The 23,483-nt window shown below is 53.3% G+C and overlaps 1 protein-coding gene across 1 annotated transcript in view; it reads right to left on the reverse strand.

Moving 5' to 3' along the window:
- Window positions 1–23,483, reverse strand: part of Tmem104 (transmembrane protein 104) — a 59,356-nt gene that overhangs the window by 11,543 nt on the left and 24,330 nt on the right. The window contains exon 9 of the mRNA XM_038328738.1: window positions 8,241–8,334. Coding sequence (XP_038184666.1) covers window positions 8,241–8,334 — 94 coding nt within the window. The remainder of the gene's footprint in view (window positions 1–8,240; window positions 8,335–23,483) is intronic.

Consider the following 23,483-nt stretch of genomic DNA (forward strand, 5'->3'; position numbering starts at 1 on the left):
CGGGTCAGCGGGCGAGTACAAGCCCGACAGAGCTTGATTCCTTAGAACCCGCAGAAAGGTAAAGAGAGAAAGGACCTCAACAGGTCGCGACAGCACGTGCCCTGCCTCGTCTCTTGCTCTCTGCCCCTCCTCCAGACACCAGACACTGACACACACATACACACTGACACACACACATACACACACACTAATAATATTAAGTGGAGGTGCTGGGGGGAAGCACTGAGGGGACGCCAGCGTAGCACTGGCACAGTCTGGGACTGACTCAGGGTAGTCACGAGGAAGTAGCCGGCTACCACCCCACAGCCTTACTTCCCACGTTGAGGTGTGGTCCCCAACACCTGCACCCTGGGCACGCGTCTCCTCGTGCTCTGAGGAGGAGATTGCTTCACTCTAGGGCTCCACCTTCCGAGCTGGTCCAGGGGCTTCAGGAGCTCGCCCTGAACACCCAGCACTGGTACCAGCTCAAATGAGGGGCTTTGGAGGTCAGGGGAGAGGGATGAGGAGGCCCAGGTGCAGGCAGCTCACACCTGTGCTACAAATCTCGGGCACCTCTTTTTGCCCCATCAAGGGTAGTTAAAGCTACACAAGGTACAAACATGTTCCTCCTCTATGTGTGTATGTCTATGCATGCGTATATGCGTGTTCCTCCTCCGTGTGTATGTGCATGCGTGTTCCTCCTCCGTGTGTGCATGTTCTCTCTTCACAGATTCTTTGATGCCTGAGTTGTTCTATCCCTCCTGGTTGTCACTCTTCTACCTGACAGGGGTCAGAGGTCTCCTGCATGTTCCCAGGGAGGACAAGAAAGCTTGGGAGGAGTCTGATGTACTTTGGGGTTCCGGGTGGGACTTTTCCTGAGACTCTATGGCCTGCCTCTGCTGCCCCTGCCTGTTAACAACTCACTCTCAATACCTTTTCTCCTGAAAGGAGGGAATTCAAGCTAGCCTGGCTCCTTCCAGTGCTGGGCAGGTCCCTGTGCCTTCCAGAAGACCAGACTTGTCCACTTGCAGGACTAATTCTGCCCCACGGCTACAAGCTTCTCCTGGAGGGACTTGGAGCAGAATGCTCCCGAGGTAGCATACAGGGCAGGCACTCAGACTCCAGAGCAGCCAAGTTCCTAGTAGGAAAGCAGGAATTCTGGTCTTGTCATCCTTCAATGTCCCCCCCTCTGTGCACACAGGTGGCGCCTGGGAAACAGAGTCCCCATTTTTCATTGCTGAGTTGTCAGGGCAGCTTGGTTAGTGACCGTGGGGACAGCAGAGTCAGGAGCCTGGCTGTAAGACAGGTAATCTCCTTTCTGGAGATTGAAACATAAAGCTTCAGGTCCCGCCACCCTCCCCGCTGAAGGCTGCCTGGCCTTCCTGGCAGAGTGACTGAGGAGGAGAGGAGACTGATAAGGACAAGGACAGGCGACAGACACCAGGGCCAGGGTGTTTCGAGTCCCCTGGGCTGAAGGAGCATGCCTGGTGGAGCTGCAGGGCTGCTGTGGCTCTGTAGGTGGGGGCTACAAGGGTCTACCCATCCTTACAAGGGATGCAGAGCCCATCCTCATCACCATGGTGGTGCCAGACTGGCCCCTTTGCTGACCACAGGTGCTCCTCCCTTGCCTTGGGAGTGCTCAGGTAGCCGTCCCCCTAACCTGGGGGTGGGGACGGCAGTTCTGATTGTTGTGGTTGGTGGGAAGAGCTGCAAGTGATAGAGTTGCGTGCAGATCAGCGCTGGCAGCAAGAGGAGCTGCTTAGATGAGAGACCGGAAGAGAATGGCCGCCTTCTCTTGGTGCCCAGCATGGCGTTCTGGTTGGTCTTACTGATGCTGGCCGAGGTACAATTGTCAGCCTGTGGCTGGCTCTTCTATAGGAAAGGCTAATGACCTGTCTGCTTCACCTGATGGCCTGTCCACAGAAACCCCAAGTTCCTCTCTTCACACTGTTCATGTGCAGAGAGAATGCCTGGAAAACTCAGGGAACAATGAAAACCACCAGGTACTTGTTTGGGGCCCCTCTACTTGTAGGGTAGCCACAGAGTCCTGGGGAGCGGCCACTGGGCAGGACAGTTCGAGAACAGGAAGGCTGGCCACATGAGATGGGGAATGGAGACGGGAGCTGGGGCGCACAACTTTCATTTTCTGAGACAAGGCTTTTCCTGGACTTCTGGGGAGCAGCACCTGAGGGCAGCACAGGAATTCAAAAGCCACTTGGCAAAAGTGGGCGACAGATGGCCCAGGCTTACAAGACCCCCGACTGCTGGCGGCGACAGATCAGAGCAGCCCCACTAGGAGACTCTCTGCTGGGGCCACCACAGACCTGGGAGCAGGTAGAAACCAGAAAGCCCTCCTGTTCCCAGGCGAAGGTCTCTTCTTGGGGCCCCGTAGCCTTGTTTGTCGTGGCTGCCTAGTTGCACCCGCCTGCTGGCTTGGAAAACAAACCTGGGGCACTTGTAGGGGGTGGGGTGGGAGAGCGGGTCTGACCACTTCCCCAGGCAGAGCGGCCCTAGCTCCTCTACGGATGCCTGGGGAGGACGGTGTCTGACCCACTTTGAGGGGAGTGTGGAGCTGGAGAGCAGGCTGCGGTGGTAGCTCTGAATACACAGAGGCGGGGGTGGGGGTGGGGCGGGGGGAGTCCTGTGGGTCCTCGATGTCTGAAGGAGTGCGGTGGTGCTCCAGAGCAGCCTTTATTAGAAGGAATTGCGTTTTTAATAACACCGATGGGGTGCCCTGAGCTGAGCCAGCTGTTGGCGAGCCAACATGGGAGGCATCTGTGTGCGAGCGGGGAGGGCCTGGTGGGTAATAGGATTGAAGTAATAATGCCTTTGTGACCCCTTCTAGCCCAAGAGCTCCCATGGGGCAGCCAGCTGGGTACCCAGGGAGGGAGCCACCAACAGGTCTAAGTCTTGTTGCTTTCGGCTCAGGACAGAAGGCCCTGGTTGCTGGATCTGTGGGAATGAAGGACAGCACCTTGACTGACTCACATGTCCCTGGGCCACCTGCTGCTGACAGAGGGCTAGGACTAAAGCTAATTCCCTATACCCCAACTACATGGATGAGTCTGCTCATTTCTCTCAGGTGTGTGTGGGGGAGGGGCTGAGGTGCAGGGACCACAGCTGGGTGTGGGGATAGAGGTACCACAGGCTGCCTGGAGAATACTGGGAAGCATAGCTCTGTTTTGACCATGGCTGAGGCAATGTCCCTGACCTCAAAGCCAGTCCAAGGGGGAGGTTCGTCCTGAGCCCACAGTCAGCTGACTGGTGGAGATGAGGACGATGTGGCTGTCTGAGAGCCGAGCAGGTGCCAGGCATGATTCTGACAGGCACCTCCTAGTCTGGCTCACTGTCTTTACAGCCCTCAGTGAGGCAAGTCTTCCTTGCCACAGCCCAGAAAAGAGGATCCCAGAGGACGGAAGCTTGGAAGTCATCGGAAGCAAGGCTGGAGGGTGCAGTGACAGCCAGCAGGTGCAGCATCCAGGTGAGGCCCTGTGCTCACACAGCTGTGGCCAGTCTGGAGCGGCTGCCTGGGAGAGCCAGTTGGAAGACCACAGGCTGGCAGTAAGGTCTGTGCTGGCCTGGAGGATAATCTCCCTGACTGGAGACAACAGAGATTCTCCTTGGAATTTATTCCTCTTCAGAGGAATTTACCATCCAAGTACCCTCAGGCCTGAAGTGTTGGCTCAGCAGTTAAAAGCACTTATTGCTCTTTGCAGAGGACCCAGGTTTGAATCCCAGTTGCAGTTAAATGTCTGTAACTCCAGTTCCAGAGGATCTGATGCCCTTTTCTGACCATCTGGCACCAGGCACTCATGTGGTACACATATATACACACATGCAGGCTAAACACACACACACACACACACACACACACACACACACACAGGCAGTTTGAAAGAAAATGGCCCCCAAAGGGAGTGGCACTATTAGAAGGCGTGGTCTTGTTGGAGGAAGTGTGCCACTGTGGGGATGGGTTTTGAGGTCTCATCTGCTCAAGCTTCCCTCAGAGTGACAGTTGACATCCTGTTGCCTGCAAGATGTAGCACTCTCAGCTCCAGCACCACCTCTGCCTATATGCCACCATGCTCCCCCATCCTGAAATGTCTGAACCTCTGAAACTGTAAGCGAGCCACCCCAGTTAAATGTTTTCTTTATAAGAATTGCTGTGGTCATAGTGTCTCTTCACAGCAACAGAACCCCCCCCCTTTCTCACACACACACACACACACACACACACACACACACACACACACACACACAGATTGAAGGACCCCAAATCAGCCAGCCTGGCAGGCAAAATGGATCCACACTGGCATCTGTCACCTATATCCTGACATTTTCCCTGGACAACTGGCTATTTGCAAAGGCCATTGAAGCCTCAAATCCCACTGTGGAAACACAAGGCGACTCACAAAGTATGGGAAGGGCAGAGGAAGAATCCTCAGAGGAATGAACCTGAGGCTCCCGGGCACAGCTCTGGGGGCCTGCCATCGACCCTAGCTTCATTTCAACAGATGGCAGAACAAATTCCTAATTAAGCGCGAGAAACTTTCCTGCTCAGCACATTTATTCACGATTTTCCGGTCCCTTTGGTGCCTATTCTTCCTCCTCATCTTCTGGAACCCGAGCCAGCTTACTGCCTCTCTGAGCTCCCTACTCAGCTCTTGAAAAGGCACAGCCCTCATTTGGGGAGAGGGGAGAGAAAGAGTGTGTGTTAGCAAAGGGTGGGAAGGAGGGAAGTTAAAGGGGGAGGGCTAGGGGTGTGGGGAGGAGGGTCTTGGGAGGGACGTGCCACACAGCTGCTTCTCAGAGGCAGAATGACAACTTGGCAAAGGCTCTTGAGGACAAATGGGGGTTCTGAGATCACTGCCCAAAGGGTGTTCTAGAAAAACTGCCTGGGGTGAGCTTGGCTCAGACAGGCACCCTTGCTGTGGCCCAGGGCAGGCTGAGGTCCCTTCCATGAACAGGGCTGTCTGGTGCAGCTTGGGTGCTTCTGGGGGTTTCTCCTCTTTAGAGCAAGACCTGGAGTTAGGTGGAGGAGAAAGCCTGTTCCTAGCTGAGGAGAGAACTGCCCTGGTAGTTCCTCTGCCCCAGCTGGGAACTTAACCCTGCTCACTATGGTGGAGTTTACTTAACGGCAGCTTTCCTTTTCCTGGGCGGCTCTGTCACTAGGAGGCCCAGCTTTTTAAGTCCAAAGGTCTGAGTCTCTCACAGAGAAAAATGACGGCCTTGTGCTCCATCGCCCACAGCTCCAATGGAAAGAGTGGAAATGGCAGTGCCCAGAGACAAAGAGCCAAGGACCCTCACTAGCTGGGCTCTTCCCAGGCTCCACTGCTGCCCACAGCCCCTCTCAGGACCACCGTTTCCTGCTCTGCAGCACACAGGAGCTGCTTAGAGGCTCCAGGAGTCCCGGGGTAGAACTGGGATTCTTCTGCCCTGTAAGAGGCAAGGTGGCAGTTCCATGGGGAACAGGGCATTTGAGTCAGGAACTTGCTTATGTACTTTCAACTTTCTTTTACTTTGCCTCTTTCCTTTTCTTTTTCCGTGGTTTTTTTTTTTTTTTTTTTTTTTTGAGACAGGGTTTCTCTTTGTAGCCCTGGCTATCCTGGAATTCACTCTGTAGACCAGGCTGACCTCAGAACTCACGGAGATCCACCTGCCTCTGTTTCCTGAGTGCTGGGATTAAAGATGTGTGCCACCACCTCCTGGACTTACTTTGTTTCTTTAAGATTTATTTTTGCAGTTTTGGTGGTGAGCCTTAGCCTTTAATAGCTAGGCTCTTTCTCCAGCCCTGTTTTTATTAATTGTGTGTGTGTGTGTGTGTGTGTGTCTGCATGTGGGTACATTCACATGCATGCCGGTGCCAGTGGGGGCAGAGGCATCAGATCCCCCTGGAGCTGGAGTTACATACAGGCAGTTGTAAACCACCCATGGGTGCTGGGAACATGTATGTGCACTTACTCGGGTGAATGTTGGTGGCGGTGTGTGAACGAAGGTCAGAAGACAACCTTTGGGGTCAGTCTTGGTCTTGGACATTGCTTTATGACAGTCTCTCTTGTTACGGCTGCATACAGCTTTGAGTTTCTGGAGATCCTGTCTCTACCCCCGCTTCCTGTAAGACTGGGATCCCAGACCCCTGCACTACTGTGTCTAGCTTCTATGCGGGTTTTGGGGAGCCAAACTCAGGTTATTAGCCATGTATGGTGAGTGCTTTTACCTACTGAGCCAGTTGGCTAACACAGCAGGTGTCTGGCCAGGTCCAAGGGGAGGGTAGACAGGAAGGAAGCAAAGGCAGGCTAGAGGTAGCCTCCAGGGTCCAGGGCTTGCTGGCCTCAGAGCTCTGCTGGAATTCTGACCCAGTCCTGGTGCTTACAAGAAATATTTACTGTTAACCAATTCCTTCCCCTTTCACGAATCCTTCCTTCCACTTCCTCTCTTTCTGAGACAGGGTCTCATGTAGCTCAAGCTGGGTTTTCTATGTAGTCGAGGCTGGCCTTGAACTCCTGATCCTCCTGCCACCTCCTCCTACGTGTGGGGATTATAAATGTGTGCCACTACACTGGGCCCAAGCTTCCCTCTTTAGATGGATACATCCTTCAAAAATATAGAAATTAACTGTCATTATCAGCGCTGCTGTCCCCTTATGGGCTGACACAGGAATCCATCAAGCTAGTCAGAGCATGTGTCCTCCTACCCCCCACCTCCTCATCCTTCAATGTCATCCCAGACACAGAAGAAATGAGAGAGTCAGCTTCAGACCGGAGCTTAGAGAGCCCATCCTGGGCTGAGGACAGGCAAGCACCAGCAGGGCGGGGGCCAGACTTGTCAACCTGCCCTCAGGGAGGGAAAGGAACTGGGCAACAGACACAGGGAGATGCAGAGAACATTCCTCTCCAACCCTGCCCGCAAAGACACCCTGGGACTCTCATATATGAAACATAAGATGTAAGAGGGGGACCAGCTCAGGTCTGGCCCTTGCTGACCCTGAGTTTTAGACACCAAGCCCTCCTGGATGAGAGAGTTGGGGGGCTGCCTCACCCCCAAGCTGCAGAGCCTGCTCTAGCTCGGGCAGGCCAGGCTGTTTGAAAAAATGACCCCCCACACACCCCTGCTTCCCACTGTGAAACCAGGACTCCCACGGTTTCTCCCACTGATCTGGGGGAACCAGGGCTCAAAGATGCGGCCCTTAGCAGAATCATCATCCTGCTGGGGTACGCCATAAAATCAGAGGCAATCTGCAGCTTTGGTCCTGATGGGAATTGATCAGGCTCAGGATAGACAAGAGGAAGGAGCCCTGGAAACTCTGCCAGGGGGTGGGGTGGGACAGGGAGTCCTGGATAAGTCCCACATAGCCAAGGCTGGCCTTGAATTAACTTACTTTGTTTTAGCTAAGTGTGACCTTGAACTTACGATTCTTCCATAGTCTCCTGAGAGCTACAGCACAGGCACATGCTACCATATCTGGTTTGATTTGGTCCCGGGGACCAAGGCAGGGTTTCATGCATACCAGACAAGCACTAAGTCACGTCCCCACCCCACCCCATTTTAGCTTTTATACTGAGAAAAGACAGACACACGGCAGCCAGTCAGAGGAGCGGCAACAGCAGCCCCACAGTTGATCGTCCTCAACCCGGCTGCACCAGTCGCGGGCTCCTTTGCCAGGGTGGCCGGCTGGTACGGCAGAAGTGAACAGATACCCACTGCTAATCCAGTTTAAGGGGGGAAGATCCCCAACATCTACCTGAGAACAAGAGTGCTGCCACGCGGGGGCATCGGTGAGTTAGAAGCCACTAGAGATGGTGCGGGTGGGTACCTTTCCACACTCTGGTGGTCCAGAGCTCAGAGGCTGAGAGCAGCTGCTACCATGGCCCACTGGGTTCTATGGCTGTGCCACATATCACACTCCCGAGAAGGCAGAATGGTGTTGTTCCTGTCCCCTCCAGGGGGCACAGCCCGACCTAGCATGGTCATGTGAAGGAGGCTGGACCAGAATTAGCAGTTCAGGTCCTAGCCCAGTTCCATCCATTCAATGTGACCTGGAAAAAGTCACTCGCATTTTTTTGGTACTAAATTTCCCCAGCAGTAAAAGGCCGGAGGAGCACTTGCCTTCTCCGTGCCCTCTGGAAAGGTCAGAGGACCAGGCAGGCCGATTGGATGGAACCGCTGCCACATCCCAGCTGGGAGTTTGCCTGGCTTCTCTGCAGAGGCGGAGGGAGGCGTGGGGGAGAAGGGGAGACGATGGGGAGATTTCTCAGACTCACCGATCCATCTCATCAGAGAGGTCAAGATCTGCAGGTACTTAGTCTTCTGGACGTCGAAGAAGGTGAAAGGTCCGAGGAGGAGGGTGAAGACAGTCTGGGGATGAAAAGAGCAATAAGGCGGTGTGCAGAGGTGACACAAAGCAGGCTGTGGGGACAGCAGCCTGGAGGCCTTGCTCAGGCCCGCAGTACCACAAGGGGATACCTGCACCTCTTGACAGAGCCCTCCTGGGGCCCATCAAAGTCACCGAGGACTAGAGGCAGATGGAGAGCCAGAGCCTCACTTCTCTGATGCTCACACACCCTGTTCTGATGTCACCGCTGCTTCTGGGCAAGACCCAGGCTTCACCCTGGGACCTCCACCCAAACCATCCTGTTGACTTCTTCGGCAGGCAAGGAAGCCTCAGACCCAGCAGTGTGCTGCCGAGTGTGGATTAGGGATGAAGTATCAGTGAGATGGTCTAGAAGGAAAGCCAGACAGACCCTCACCATCACAGGGAAGAGAGGACAGAGGGAACAGGGATGCGAGGGCTCTGATTGACAGGGGCAGCTGAAAGGATAGGGATGTCCTCTCCCAGCAAGAAGGGGAACAGAGGACAAGTCAGGGCTGTTGGGGCCACTTAGGGAAATGTCCTGGATTGACAGGGAAGACCCAGGAGTGGGGTTGGGAAGCTGTTCAGTGGTAGAGGGATTGCCATGGGCTCAGCCTGCAGCATCACATAAACCAGGTGTGATGGCACATACCCACTATCCCAGGCCTGCTACTCCAGCACTGTGAGGGTGGAGCAGAAGGGTTGGGAGCCAAGGTCATCCCCATCTACACAGAAGAGCTGGGAGTGGAGAAGTCATGGGTGGGAGGTGAACTGTTCCGAGGTCCGGGTGCCTGTGGCACTGGCCCCCCCGAGTTCTTCCCTTTCTTTTGGAGACCAAGGGGAAAATGCTTAACTTAAAGAAAAAAAATGAACCCTGCCTTAGGCTACTGATCTGTGGGGTACATACACCCCTTTATGAAAAGCAATTGGGGTAAATGTGGTGAAGTCTCAGAGGGGAGGAGAGTTGGGTTTTCCATACCAAATTGGCTGCTCAGGAAGCAGAGGGATTAAAAGCTGCTCCTTGGAGTTAAGATGGTACCATTTCCAATCTGCCACTCGGAAGCAGGCAAAACATCAGCCCCTATTAACATTTACGCTGTGCCATTTCATCACGTTGATGCTAATGACACTCACCAGAGATGCGACACGGTGGGGTGGGGTGGGGCCTGAAGAACCTGGAGAGGCGGCTACCATGGGAGCTGGGCTCTGACCCTCTGAGCGGGGTGACGCCATCACAGCTGCCAAGTGGGGTGAGGGGGTTAGACAGTTTCTGTGACAGACAAGAGGGAGCTCCTGGGGGCGGGGAGCCCACTCCACCCCCTCCACAAGGAGGGCAGGAAGTGGGGGAAGCTGTGACCTCTTATCCAAGACCATTATCGCTGTGAGAATGACAGACAGAAGGATTCCAGAACCGCCTAAGAAAGGATCTAATTAGCTGGGGTGGGTGAAAGCGGCTGGCAGCCTCCAGGGCTGGGAGATTTCTGGAGAGAAGGACTTTCTGCTGGGGCCCTCAAAACCAGCCTTGCTTCTGTCCAGAAAAAGGGGGCTGGGAGAGAGAAGCATTTGCTTAGGCTGGGTGGCAGCGGACGGACGGCAGGGAAGGGACTCTGTGAAGGTAAATGTAGCCCCGGCAGGAAAGCTGGACCACAGTGAGAAAATGCACACCAGGCCACCCCCGCACCCCCACCCTCCACCCCGGCCCAGCCTGTCTTCATGCAACGCCACCAGGAAGTCATTTAGGAAAATCCCCACTTCAAGGAAACTTTCCACTGATGAATTTTTCTTTTGAAGCAGAGAGAAGGGAGAGGCATAAACACAAAATGTGTCCAAACGCCTTCGGTCTGCTGGGACCTGGGATCTTGGTATGCCTGGGGTTTAGGCAATTTAGCTCTGACCTGTGATGTTTCCAGCTGCAAACATGGCGTCCAACTGTGAAAGTGGGAAATCTTGGGGTGGCTCATGAGGAAGGTCAGATGTCACACAGAACACGACGCCTGGTTTTAGAACATTCTAGTGCACTGAAACAGGGTGGTGGCAGTGCCAGCATCACCCTCCAGGGGCCCCTGCACAGAGGCCGATCTATCTTCCTCATCCTCAACGCACCCTTGAAAAGACTCCAGGACATGAGATACCCATTTCATAAAACTCCATGGTAGACTCCTAGGTGCAGAGGGTCCCTGGGGTCAAGTGAGTGACAGAGAGTCAGAACGAGGGCCCACTGCCTAGCGTTCCATATTTAGCCCAGAGGCCAGGTCTGCCCTGGCAACTGAACCTGGTGGGAGAGAGCTCGTCTAGGACTGAGCTGCAGCTGTGACTTCATGGCCGGACAGTGGCTGGGTTTCCTTCCAGTGCTCAGCTCCACAGCTGAGCAAGTTCAGGGCCCACCAGGTCACAGGCAGCATAGACATCCTGCCACCCAGCAGAGGGAGCCCAGATGAAGCAGCCGACCCGGAGCTGGGGCTAATTACGGAACAGGTGTCCATTGCAAATTAGCTTGAGGCACAGAACGAAGCAACTGCAGGTGCGGGCATCCAGAGTGAGAGAGGACGGGCGTGGAAGCGGGAAGAGAGCTGGCTGGGGTCAGGCAGGGTAGAGTCCACCACAGAGTGACCCCCAGTCAGGTGAGGTACACTCTTTCCCTTTTACAGAGAGACGAGCAAGAAAGCCAAGAGACGGCCTATCCCCTGGGTCTTCCAGTCTAGCCCACATGACATTAGAAATTCGCTGGCTCCTGAGCAAATTTCCCAACCCCCAAATGCCACTGATCAGCTCCAGCTCAGTCTCTGCTCAAGGACTCCTGTCGCCCCTCTCATTACAGGAAGCAGGGACACCCGTCACAGCAGCCAAGTATGTTTCCTTTAAAAAAGAAATGGGGAGAAAAAAAAAAGAACCAGCAATGCTTTGATTTCTAATGAAATCTTCAAGCTGGTTTCTGGGAATAAAGTCTGAGACAGACCGGGAGGGGGTAAACAGGGCCACTCAAATCTCTCTTTCTGGGTCAGTGAGTTTTGCTGCATACCAAAGGCCCCACAGCAACCTTGCTGGAGCCGTGATGGACACGAGGCAGCACATGTTCCCAAGGCACTGCAGGCAGTACGCAGCCGCTGCTTTTTCAGAATGTTCTGGAGTCTCCTGTTTGTCTGCCTTCCTATGTCCCCTAGGCAGATGACATTCACCTCAGCTGCTCAGGCGTCAAGCGTCCCGCCATCTCCAATCTTTCTTGACTCAAATTCTAGATTTCTGTGGTTACCATAACAGGTCCTCCAAACCACAGATGCTCTCTAAACCCAGGAGTCCCAGGTAAGGCTCAGCAAGGCGCCCAATGGTGCCACATAGCACCCCCTGCAGGACAACACCACACCCCAGCCCATGAACCAAACAACAGGGCTGCCAGAAGCTGAATTTCTCCAACCGGCTATTAAAATGAGGCTCAATGGCAGAATGAAGACTAGAAAGCTCCTATCTACACCCAGGCCTCTGTCCCCGGGACTAGATGACCTGGGGCAGGCGCTGGGGCCTCACACAGGCTGGATGGGCTGTGTGGACTCCCCCCGGGATAACGCAGGGTTTTGGTGAGGTCAGGAAGTGCTGAGACTTCAGCTTCTAACTAACTTAGTGGTTCTCAACTTTCCTAATGCTGCGACCCTTTAAGACAGTTCCTCATGCTGCGGTGACCCCCCCGACCATAAAATTATTTTTGTTGCTACTTCCTAACTGTAACTTTGCTACTCTTATGAGTTGTAATGCAAACATCTGTGTTTTCTGGTGGTCTGAAGTAACCCCTGTGAAAGGGTAGTTCAGGTCCAAAGGGGTCACGACCCACAGGTAGAGAACTGCTCTTCTAACTGGAGCCTCCATTCCCACAGGCAGGGCATTGCCTCAGCTGCCCTCTAGAGCAGGGGTGGGGAGGTGTTTCACGGACAAGCAGGTCTTCTATTCAAGAACGCTGCTGAGGCTGAGCCATGCTCACCTTTGGGCTGACCCCACCCCTCTCGGCATGCTCTGAGGAAGGAGGGCTCTAATTCCACTCACTCTTGTCTTATACAAAATGGGCCTGGGACAGGCCAGGCGCGCGGTCTGCTGTTTAGAAGGTGGGAATACATGAGTGACAGTCACACCAAGTATAACCGTGTGATGCCTGCTTTCCCTGGCCAGAGAAACAGAACAAAAGCACACATCTGGTGTCAATGGCACATTGACTGTCCCATAAGAGGCTCCAAAAACTCAGTCCCACTACCAGATAGGAATCTATCATGGTCTCAGCCTCATTGTGCCCCCTTTCCCCCACTCCACTTCTATTGAAGTCACCCTGTGATGGCCTCCACTTATCACGGCCACAGGCCCCTTCACATCTGAACCCACACACAAGGCTTCCCACTCATGTGCAAGGCCCTCAGAGCAGGTAGAGCTTGCTGACTGAGGAGACAGAGAGGATGGAGAGTTCGGGGTGAAGAAAGAAAGTTGCAGGGTAAGTAATGACATTTCCGCCACCACAGCCTGGCTGTTTCTGCAAGCCCAGCTCACTGCATCCACCTCCTCTGCCCCCCAGCCCCACCCCATCAAGCTAATTCCCACCCTCATGCCTCTGCCCTCTGGACCCTCCTGCTGGCCGTCTCCTTTCTCTGGCCCCACCTCCAACGCTCATTCAAATGCCAGTCTCCTCTGCAGTTACTTCAGGCTTCTCCAGGGCTCGTGACTGAATCACCAGTGCATGGTGGCACCACGTGACTCCGGTCCTGTAGGGAACAGGGCTGCTCCTGCATCCCCAGCAGGGGAGTCAGCATACCGAAGGCAAGGACCACATTCTTGCTTGTTCTGACAGCCAGAGAAGACTTTGCACACATGACAGGATGAGTATCCGTGGGCTATGTTGCACTTGATGAAGTGCCGGGGAGGAAGGTGTCATCATAGTGATGGGAAAGGCACCCCTCCCTAGCTTTTGCTAGATTTTCCCTAGATTTGCTTTGTACCCCTTACTACCCTTCCTGCCTGCCACAGACAGGCAGTTATGCAGATGCACACCTGTTGAAAACGATCACCATGTTGGGGGGGGGGCGTCTCTTTCCAAAAACAGTTTGGAGGGCTGGGAGGTATGGCTCAATGGAAGAATGTCTGCCTAGTACAGACAAGGCGCTTGGCTCCATCCTAGAGCTGAGGAAGGGGCGGGAATATGAAGGAGAGGGGGAGAGGAGCCTGGCACTCAGCTCCTGCCATCAGCAGTGCTGCCCAGCCCCCTGCCAAAGGAAGGGAGCCCTCTGGACTGTAACCACATGGTGACTCTATGATGGTCCCCAGGAGAGGTGGCATCTTAGAAGAACCCTAAAGAACTAAAGGCCTTCAAAGGGGTTGGTCTTTTGGAAGCATCTACCTCTTGGTAGGATTCCCAGTCACAACCGAGACATCAGCTCTTCCTGAACAACAAGCAACCCCCTAACGCCTGCTTCTCATCTTTCCCTTACTGAGAAGACATGGAGTGGCCGGCAACTCTTGATTAGAACTTCAACTCTGGCAATAAGATAGTGGGAAGGACTCAGGGAGGCACTTCAGCTGTGAATCCAGCCGGGGGGTGGGGATGGGTCCCTCCTACCTCTGTGGGTGCACATAACAGACAGAGGAAGATGTTCCAGGGCAGTCCGCTCACATGGTATCTTTCACTCCCAGAGGAGGCTTGGGACTGAAAGAGGGTGTGCTGGACCCTGCAGGTCACTATGTGCCCTTACATGGGCACTGATCAACTTCCTCACCAAGTGGGCAGTTCTCCAAGTGCCTGTTTATTTACATCCTCTAAAGGTGAGGTTTCTGTTTATGGTACCCACAGAAGAGTGGGATGGGGCTTTCAAGGATTCTGGCACTTTCCATCCCACTGATCAGCTTCTGGGGTCTCAACACAAAGGTCAACAAGTTCCACTCCATGGCTTCTCACCCAGGGCTTCCCTTGTTAACTCAGCATGGCAGAGAAAAGCACCTCTTAGAAACAGCAGCGTCGGATGGACCACTGCAGCATTGGACCACTGCGTGTCAGGGCTTCGCTAAACACACAGGATCTGGAAGGGCTCAGGGCAGAATTCACAGGCTTGGAGCCCGTCGGCCCCAGAGGAATGGGTTCAAGTGGCGATGGCCAGATGCCAAATGCACAGCTGAGCTGTCTGGATTGATCCTGGAGGGTATTTCAAATAAGGAAGGGAGGAATGCCAAGCTTGCAGGGCTGTTCCTGTTGAGTGCTAGGGGTTAAAAGCTAATTGGGGTTAATAGCATCTCGGCACGAACCCATCCCTAATTGAACTTGCCACGCGTCCTTGAAGCGTAGTGAAGAAATGTTCAAGGATTCTATTTTTACTTCTCAAGTGGCTGTGAACATTCGGAGCTGGGAGATTTTGTTTGCCTACCTGAATCACAACTTCTGGGGCTTCATCTACAACTGGCAGGTGAGCTCCGAGTGGGAGCATGAAGGGGCACTGAGTTCGGATTGCAAGGATGGGTGGGGAATGGGTACGGATGTCCTTGTTAAGCCTGCTCTGCTGAGTCACTCAATTTCTCAAAGTGCATAATGTGTAGGGCATTTTCCCAATTAGTGATTGACGGGGGAGGGCCAGGCCCATTGTGGGCGATGCCATCCCTGGGCTGGTGGTCCTGGGTTCTATGAGAAAGCAGCCTGAGCAAGTCATAGGGAACAAGTCAGTAAGTAGCATCCCTCCATGGTCTCTGCATCAGCTCCTGCCTCCAGGTTTCTGCCCTGTTTGAGTTCCTGTCCTGACTTCCCTAAGTGATGGAAGTGTAAGCTGAAATAGACCCTTTCCTCCCCAAGATACCTTGGTCATGGTGTTTGATCAAAGCAATAGTAATCCTAACTAGGACAGAAGCTGGCACCAGGATGGTGGCTATTGCGGTGACAGACCTGATCAAGTCTTTTTTGGGGGGGAAGATTATGGAAAACAGCTTGGAACTTTGGACAAGAAAAGCCACAGAGTGTTCGAAGCTTGGTGAGCTGTTCCGTAGAAACCTGGAGGTAAGAATGTTGAGAAAAATGCAGACGATGGAGGCTGGCCTGTCAAGTTTCCGAGGGAAGCAGAGACTCTACCAGGCCTTTTGTGTGAAGCATCTGTGGTGACTGCTCAGCTGGAGATGAAGAATCAGCTGTGATTAACAAGAGACCAACAACCTTTAATCCCAGCACTCAGGAGGCAGAGGCAGGCAGATCTCTGAGTTCAAAGCTAGCCTGATCTATAAAGCAAGTTCCAGGACAGCCAGGGCTACATACAGAGAAACTCTGGAAAAGCCAAGACAGACAGACAGTGAGTTTCCTTAGGGTCAGCACACAGAAGCCGTGTCCCAGAGGTGGTCAGGGCTGTGTCTTGTGCTGGCAGCTGAACTTGCTGCACTGTTCCGTCCACTCTGCACTGGAGAGTGGGGATGCAAGACGCCTGTGGCTTGCTGGAAGATGCTGACGCTTAAGAAGAGGCAACAGCCGGGCGGTGGTGGCGCACGCCTTTAATCCCAGCACTCGGGAGGCAGAGGCAGGTGGATCTCTGTGAGTTCGAGGCCAGCCTGGTCTACAAGAGCTAGTTCCAGGACAGGCTCTAAAGCTGCAGAGAAACCCTGTCTCGGAAAAAAAAAAAAAAAAAAAAAAAAAAGAAGAGGCAACAATGGACTGAATGTGAAAATTCCAGCAGGAAGAGGAGGCAGCCACTGAGCTGCAGAATAGAGGTGCAGGCACGGGTGGGCTGGGGGGGTGAGGGAGCACAAAACCACCTAGCAGTAGTCTAACAACCAGGGCTGGTCATGAGGGTCCTGTGGCTTCGGCTGGTAACTAGAGTAAAGAAGGATGCTGGCAGCCTGCCTGAGGTGCCTGGTACAGATCCAGAATGGCCACACGCAGATGCCGGGGCAGCAATCTCTAAGCTGTTGGTGGAAATGTCATTCTGTTCTGAACCTGGGAAGCCTGAGAAAATGATTCTAGAGAAAACCTAGACAGGGAGACTGCTTTGTCTTAGGAGCTGTTGACCATGGGAGCCTCAGTGAGCAGCTCCTCCATGCAGACAGTGCTAACCCTGTAAGCCCAGGGCCTGCCCTCCCTCCGGTCCGCGGTGACTGGGAAGGGACGACAGCCTCCTGCGTGGAGCTGAGGGTCAGTGCATTCAGGGCAGCTGAGAAGGCGGGGTCTCCTGCACTCTTTCAGACTAGCTCTGAGAAGGGAGGAGGAAGGGAAGGGAAATTCAAGACTACAGGGCACTGCCTCAAGACTCCTTAGTGCAGTGGTTCCCAACCTTCCTGATGCTCTGACCCTTTATTACACAGCTCCTCATGTTGTGGTGACCCCTGACCATAACGCGTTTTTCGTTGCTACTTCATAGCTGTGATTTTTCTACTGTTATAAATTGTAATGTAAATATCTGTGTTTACTGATGGTCTTAAGTGACCCTGTGAAAGGGTCATTTGACCTCCCCAGGGGCTGTGACCCCCAGGTTGAGCAATGCTGCCTTGGAGCCTAGGGCACACCATTGCCTTTTTGGAGACTTGGACCTATACACAGGCGGCTACCAGAAGCAACTGAAAAGCAGTTTTTGGGGGTCACGTTTGTTATTTCCTGAAGACAGTGACTGCAAAGCCACTTTTGAATATCTGTCACACCCCCAGGCCCCTTCTCAAACTTTCTGCCCTCCTTTTATAATTGTTTTTATTATTTTTAATTGTGTGGGTATGTGCACACGTATGCAAATGCCCATGGAGGTCGGAGGCATCTGTTCCCCCCTGGATCTGGCTCACAGGCGGTTGTGAGCCACCGGATCTGAGTGCTGGGAACCGAACTCAGATCCTCTGCAAGAGCAGTGTGGATTCTTCTGTGGCTTTTTTTTTCTTCCTGTTTTCTTTGAGACAGGGTTTCTCTGTGTAGCCCTGGCTACCCTAGAACTCACTCTGTAGACCAGGCTGACCTCAGAAATCTACCTGTTTCTGCCTCCCAAGTGCTGGGATTAAAGGCGTGCGCCACTACTGCCCGGCTGCAATATGAGCTCTTAACTGCTAATTCATCTCTCCAGCATCTCTCCAGCCCTCTGCTTCCCATCAAAAATTATTTATTTACTATGGTGGCTCATGTATGCCATGTCAGAGGATAAAACCATGGAACTGGTTCTCTCCTTCTACCCTTATGTGGGTTCTGGGGACTAAGCTCAGATTGCAGACTTGTGCAGCAAGTATCTGGGCCTATTGAGCCCTCCAACCCTGCTTCCCTTTTGGAAGACAACTTTAAATGAAATAAACAGAAGGAGGAACCTACATAGCCCACTTTCTTAGTCACCTTCCTGACCTCCGGTTTGTGGCAGGTCTTTATGGCATCCTGGGATGCAAATCAAAAACCCCCTTTTTCCCTGACTGAGGAAGAAAGTCACCCTAACCAACCTAGGAGGACAGCGGGGCTCCTGCAACACCAGACCAATGGTCTGGAGGTTCCACATGCCATCCCATGCCAAAGGGGCCCACATCTGCCCAGAACACAAGCCATAGACCCTGTCACGTCATCAGTCCCTCGGGCCCAGCACTTGGTCCAGGCAACGTCCCCAGTGGCTAGGACGTCTGCCAATGGGAGGTGGCTCTGGGGCTGCATTCCGAGGGATGCTGTTGGCAATCAACTGTCCTCGCCCGGAGCCTCCCGGAGCTCTCTGGGATTTGTGAGACTGGATCATCTAGAGAGGCTTGGCCTTGGGGCCAGGAGAAAGGGCTCTGAGAGCTGGCAGGGGAACCAGCTCTTTGGACTGCCTCCCAGGTAGGACCGCTTTCTAATCCTGGCTCCTGGTTCCACTTCAGAAGACAGGTGTTGAGAGGGATTAAAAGCTTTGTCCAAAATCTCAATTACTTAGCTGTAGCTGGGATTAAAGCTGGGGTTACCTGTATCCAAAGCCTATTTCCTGCTTAGCGCACTCAGCTGCCCGTGACTGTGCCTGGACAAAAGGCCACATCTTCTACTCTTCTCCCCGTCCCCTCCTCAGCCTGGCTCCCTTAGGGGAGGAGGTTGGGCAGGTGGGATGGCCTTAGCCTGGCACAGACATTGTTTCTCTGGCTCTGTCATTTGAGCCCATGCCTACATGCCTGTGTGGTCTTTCTCAGCTGACAAGCCAGATGGCACCCAGCGATGGGCAGAGTTCCAGGAATCTGATGCCAGAGCTACAACCTTTGTGGTTTGAGGGAAAAGATAAATATTGTGGAAAACCCACACAGTCATTCGCATAATGACTATGAGCCATCAGGGTTTATAATGGATGGTTGTCTCCTCACAAACGAGATGGAGTGAGGTGGGAACCAGCAACACCAGGCCCAGCTGAGAGATCACGTGGGGCGGGAAGGTGGGACAGTGTGCATGCGTGCACGCCTGCATGTACACAAACGGGCATGCGTATACATGCACAGTGGGCTGTGGCGGTGGAGCGCTAAGAGTGCTGCTTGGAGGAACAGGCCTGACTGTGGAGACAGCCCTGCTCTGGTAACTCTCTGTGTGCAGGTCAGGCGCAAAGAGGAGCTGGCAGGGGAACAGGCGTGGTGAGCTGGGGCCAGCAGCTTCCAAGCATGAGGATGGCTTTTAATTGCTCCCCTCCAACGCAGTCCCCCAAAGGTGCTCTGGCCCATCCTGGTGGTGAGGACCAGAGGATGCTGTCCCTTGGGGACAAGAGGAGTTGGCTGTATCTATGGAGTTGGATTCGTCAGGTTAGGGCAGTGGCTACCCAGCAGTAATTGGCCCTAAGAAACCAGCAGACCCTAAGAATTCCTGAGCCCAGGCAGGATAGGAGGACCCTGAGGCCGGGGAGTGAAGTCAGAGCATGACAAGGGCGCAGAGTGTGAGCATCCTTGGAAGATGCGGATCGGGAGGGTAGACAGTGACGGAAGGGAGGGACTCTAAGAAGGAAGACAGAGTGTGTGTGAAGTAGAAGGCTTCAGGTCCCACCTCACAGCGTGCTTCCAGGGGTTTTAAGCAAGGAACCATCAAATGCACCTACCTAGTTTGTACTTGGAACCTTGGGTGGGGCTCCTCTCAGTTTTAATTTTTTTTTTCAGTATCAATTTAGTTTTTTTTTTTTTTCATTTTGAACCATAGGCTCTCTAGCTATATGGACCAGGCTGGCCTGGAACTCAGAGAACCCACCTGCCTCTCTCTGCCTCACTGCATGCTAGGATTACAGGTGTGTGCAAGATGCCTGGCTCAAATGAGGTTACAGCGGGCTTTAATCATTTCTGCTAAGAAGGAGATAGGGAGAACAACAGGGCTAGCCACTTGTTCCAGACAGGCAGAGGAGGGAAAACTGTTCCAGGCTCAGCAGCCTACTAGAAGGCAGGGCAAGAATATACAACCTATGGAGCTGGAGACATGGCTCAGCAGCACTGGCTGCTCTTCCAGAGGACCTGGGTTCAGTTCCCAGCACTCACATGGCAGGCAGCTCACAACTGTAACTCCAGGATCTGACACAGACACACATGCAAGCAAAACACCAATGCACATAAAACAAAAATAAATAATAAAAGAAGAATATACAACATACGTTTGTCCCATGGTGAGAGAAGGATACACTGGGGATATGATGGTAAATTTAAATGGTCAACTTCATCCACTCTAGAATTAACCTAAGATTGCAGCAAGGGACTGCCCTGACTAATTTGGTTTGTGGGCATGTCTTAATCACGATGATGTGGAAAGACCTGCCCTACTGTGGGCGGCACCATTCCCTAGGCAGGGGTTCTGGACTGTGACAGAAAAGAAAGAGAGCCAAACACCGATAGGCACGCATGCATTCATCCCCTCTCTGCTCTTAGTAGACGTGACTAGCTACTTCAGGTTCCTGCCTTGACCTCCCTGCAACAAGGGACTGTAATCTGAAATTGTAAGCTGAATAAACCCTTTTTCCCCTAAACTGCTTTTTGAAGTTTTGTTTTTGTTTTGTTTTGGCTTGGTTTTGGTTTTTTAAGACAGGGTCTCTGTATATCCTGGCTGTCCTGGAACTCACTCTGTAGACCACGTTGGCTTCACAGACATCTCCTGCCTCCACCATTTGGATGCTGGGATTAAAGGTGTTTTATCACAGGGAGGATGGGTCTGGCGAAGGCTGGCAGGGATGTGGAAGCCCTGGAGGAGAGCAGTGCACCCACGTTCTGTTTCTTCAGGGCCATGGTGACAAGAACAAAGCCCAGAACTCCTGGAGCTCAACAGATCTGGGTCACCGGCCCTCACTTTCAACTACGAGTCCCCAGCTCAGACTTGTTGATTCTGGATTTCAGGGAAAGGCAAACAGGACCGCCACATGGCATCACATGAGAAAGCTGGCCATGTCCTTGGTCCCCAACCACTGTGGACTGGGGAACCAGCAGGGGGCTGTGCGGAAGGTGGCCTTGGTCCCGATGGGTCCTGAGAACCAGAAACTCCAAAGGAAAGGCAGGCTATGTCAGAGTGACGAGGGCATGGGGATCCTCTGTGCCATCTACCCAGCCCCTAGCTCCCTTGGGGAAAGCCCACACGTGCCAGCTACCTGATTCTGTCAGGATGCACCTGCTCAGGTACAGCTCCTGGTGGGCAATACAGGCACGTGGCTGCCCAAATCTCCTGGCCAGCTGGAACTCCAGTGCTCTGGGGCTGGGCGCTGGCCCTTGATCTCCTGTCCTTCGCCAGGAACCACAGGAGGCAGGTCCACCATCTGCAGCTGTCTGGTGCTGATGCTGACGCTACTCTCCACAGAAGTGTCAGGTGACCACCTGAGAGGCTCTCCGCATCCTCCCTTCCTAGTTATACTCTCCTCTGGGGAAGAGCGATGGAGGAGAGACTGCTCCATGTTGGAGCTGGAGGAGGGATGGAAGGGGGGAGGGAAGTCAGGTGCCCAGGTATGAGAGCCCTGCAGAGAGAAATACACAGGCCAAGCTGGACCCACCTCTTTTTCTCTGCTGATCTCTGACCTCAAAACAACCAGGAACTAAGTAATCCTGGAGGAGGGGGGAAGAACACATTACATCAAGCTGCCTGCTGAATGAGCTCTGTCAAACTGGGTACAAGACATCACGCTAGCAACCCCAACTTCCTCCCCAGCTGCTGGTCAGTGGGAGGCTCCCTCCACAGGGAGCTGGCAAGCCATGGGATCTGCAGTCCCCAAGCAGCAAGTCTGAAGGAAGCTCAGGGGACCATCTGGTAGGGACTGGGGGGGGGGGGAGAGCACCTGCTGCTCTCAGGTAACACAGCAGCCCCTGTGGGCATGGGAGCACCATTAGTGACCCTAGGCTGGGGAATCTGTGGATGGTCTGGCCAACTTCCTTTTTCTGCAAGCCGCTGACCACCCACCCCTTCCATGACAGTACTTGGAAAGTAGGTTGATGAAGAAGACCAGACGGTCTCTTCTGGGACAGGGGAACCTTGTGCTGGAAAGGTCACCAATGTAAAAGATGGATTCCTAGGCTTCCCCCATGAGACCTAGGCATCTACCAGGTCTGACGACCTGACTTAGGGCCTTCTGCAAGCTCTGTTACTGGGCTGTGCTATCCTGGAATCCCAGTCCACACTAATTTTAAAAAAAAAAAGTGTGTGTGCAGTGCATGCATACACATGTGTGCACCACAGCATGTATGTGAAGGTCAGAGGACAACTCTGGAGTCAGTTCTCCTTCCACCTTAACATGAATTCTGGGGATTAAACTCAGGTCACCAGACTTTCATGGCAAACACCTTTATCTACTGAGCCATCTTGTATCCCATCCCCCCACTCATATTTTTGACCAAGGGCATCTTGGTCAGCAGTCCAGGATCCAGACACTGAGAAGCACCATGGAAGATCTCCTTCCTGGCCCGGGAGAAGGGCAGCTGGGAAGTCATCTTAGAGGGTGCACCTGTTGCCGGAGCTGGGGGAGCATAGCTTCTCCGGGACAGTGGGGTGCGTGTGGGGGGGTGGGGGGGATGGAGCCACTTGGCTACAAAGTGTCAGCACCTCCCAGCCCTGCCCACGGGTCCTGTCAAGGCTTCTCAGAACCTTTTTTGATCCATGCTGAGAAAGCTATTGCCACAGGCTGACTGTGGTGGCTTGTGACCACACTCCCACAGTATCCGCTCAGCGACACCCTAGGCAGCACTTCCCTGAGCCTGAAGGCTTATTAAGATGTGCCTCCACCTTCTCAGCTCATCCACAAGACTTCCCGAGCTCATGCTCATTAATCACACGGCATCATTAATATGCATCTAATTGTTTAGCTCTGCAGCGAGTCCTTCACACTTGTGCCTCACACTGCTTTCTGCTGCCTATAAACCCTCTGGGACTCTGGGGCTCCTTCTGCCTCTGCAGGGTCAGCGTACACTGGAGAATGCACACGTAGTTCTTATGTGCACATCTGGATTGCTTTGGCGCCAGTGTGCAGAGCCAGGGCTGGTACACAGCTACGTGAAGGAGCACACTCGTTTAGAGTGATGCTTCATTTCATTAAGCAATTATTGCTGCCCCCAGGACCACTGTGCTGAATGCTTTTATGTCAACTTGACACACACTGGAGTCATTTGAGAGGAGGAAATGTCAATTGAGAAAATGTTTCCATAAGATTGGGCTATAGGCAAGCCTGCAGGGCATTTTCTTAACTAGTGAATGATCCATCCCATCATGCATGGTGCCACCAAAGTCATAGCAACCATAACTAAGATAGCCACTATTTAGAAGGGTTCTGCTAATAACAGGCATCCCAGAGAGTGAACATCTCTCAGAGGAACAGTCCTGCCTACCCAAACCCAGCAGGGTCACCAGGTGTCCCATCTGAAGTCAACAATCAGGACATCTCCTTAAAGAATATAAGGTGGGTCTCATGGCACATGCTATACCAACACTTGGGAGGCAGAGGCAAGAAGATTGTGTGTCCACAGCTAACCTGGGCTATATAGTGAATTGAAAGCCAGCCTGAACTACAGCACAAGACCCTCTTAAACAACTAAACCAGGTTGGAGAGATGGCTTGGTGGTTAAGAATGTGTACTGTTCTTGTTGAGGATCTGAGCTGGGCTCCCAGCACCCACACTGGGCAGTTTACAGCTCCAGGGTGTCCAGCGCTGCCCTCTGGGATCCACAACCACTGGTCCTCACGTGAGCACATGCCCCCACCCCCAACATACACACATAACTAAAACTAAAACAAGTTAAAACAAACAAGCAAACAAAA

This window comes from Arvicola amphibius, chromosome 4 (assembly GCF_903992535.2).
Source record: "Arvicola amphibius chromosome 4, mArvAmp1.2, whole genome shotgun sequence".
Classification (NCBI taxonomy): domain Eukaryota; kingdom Metazoa; phylum Chordata; class Mammalia; order Rodentia; family Cricetidae; genus Arvicola; species Arvicola amphibius.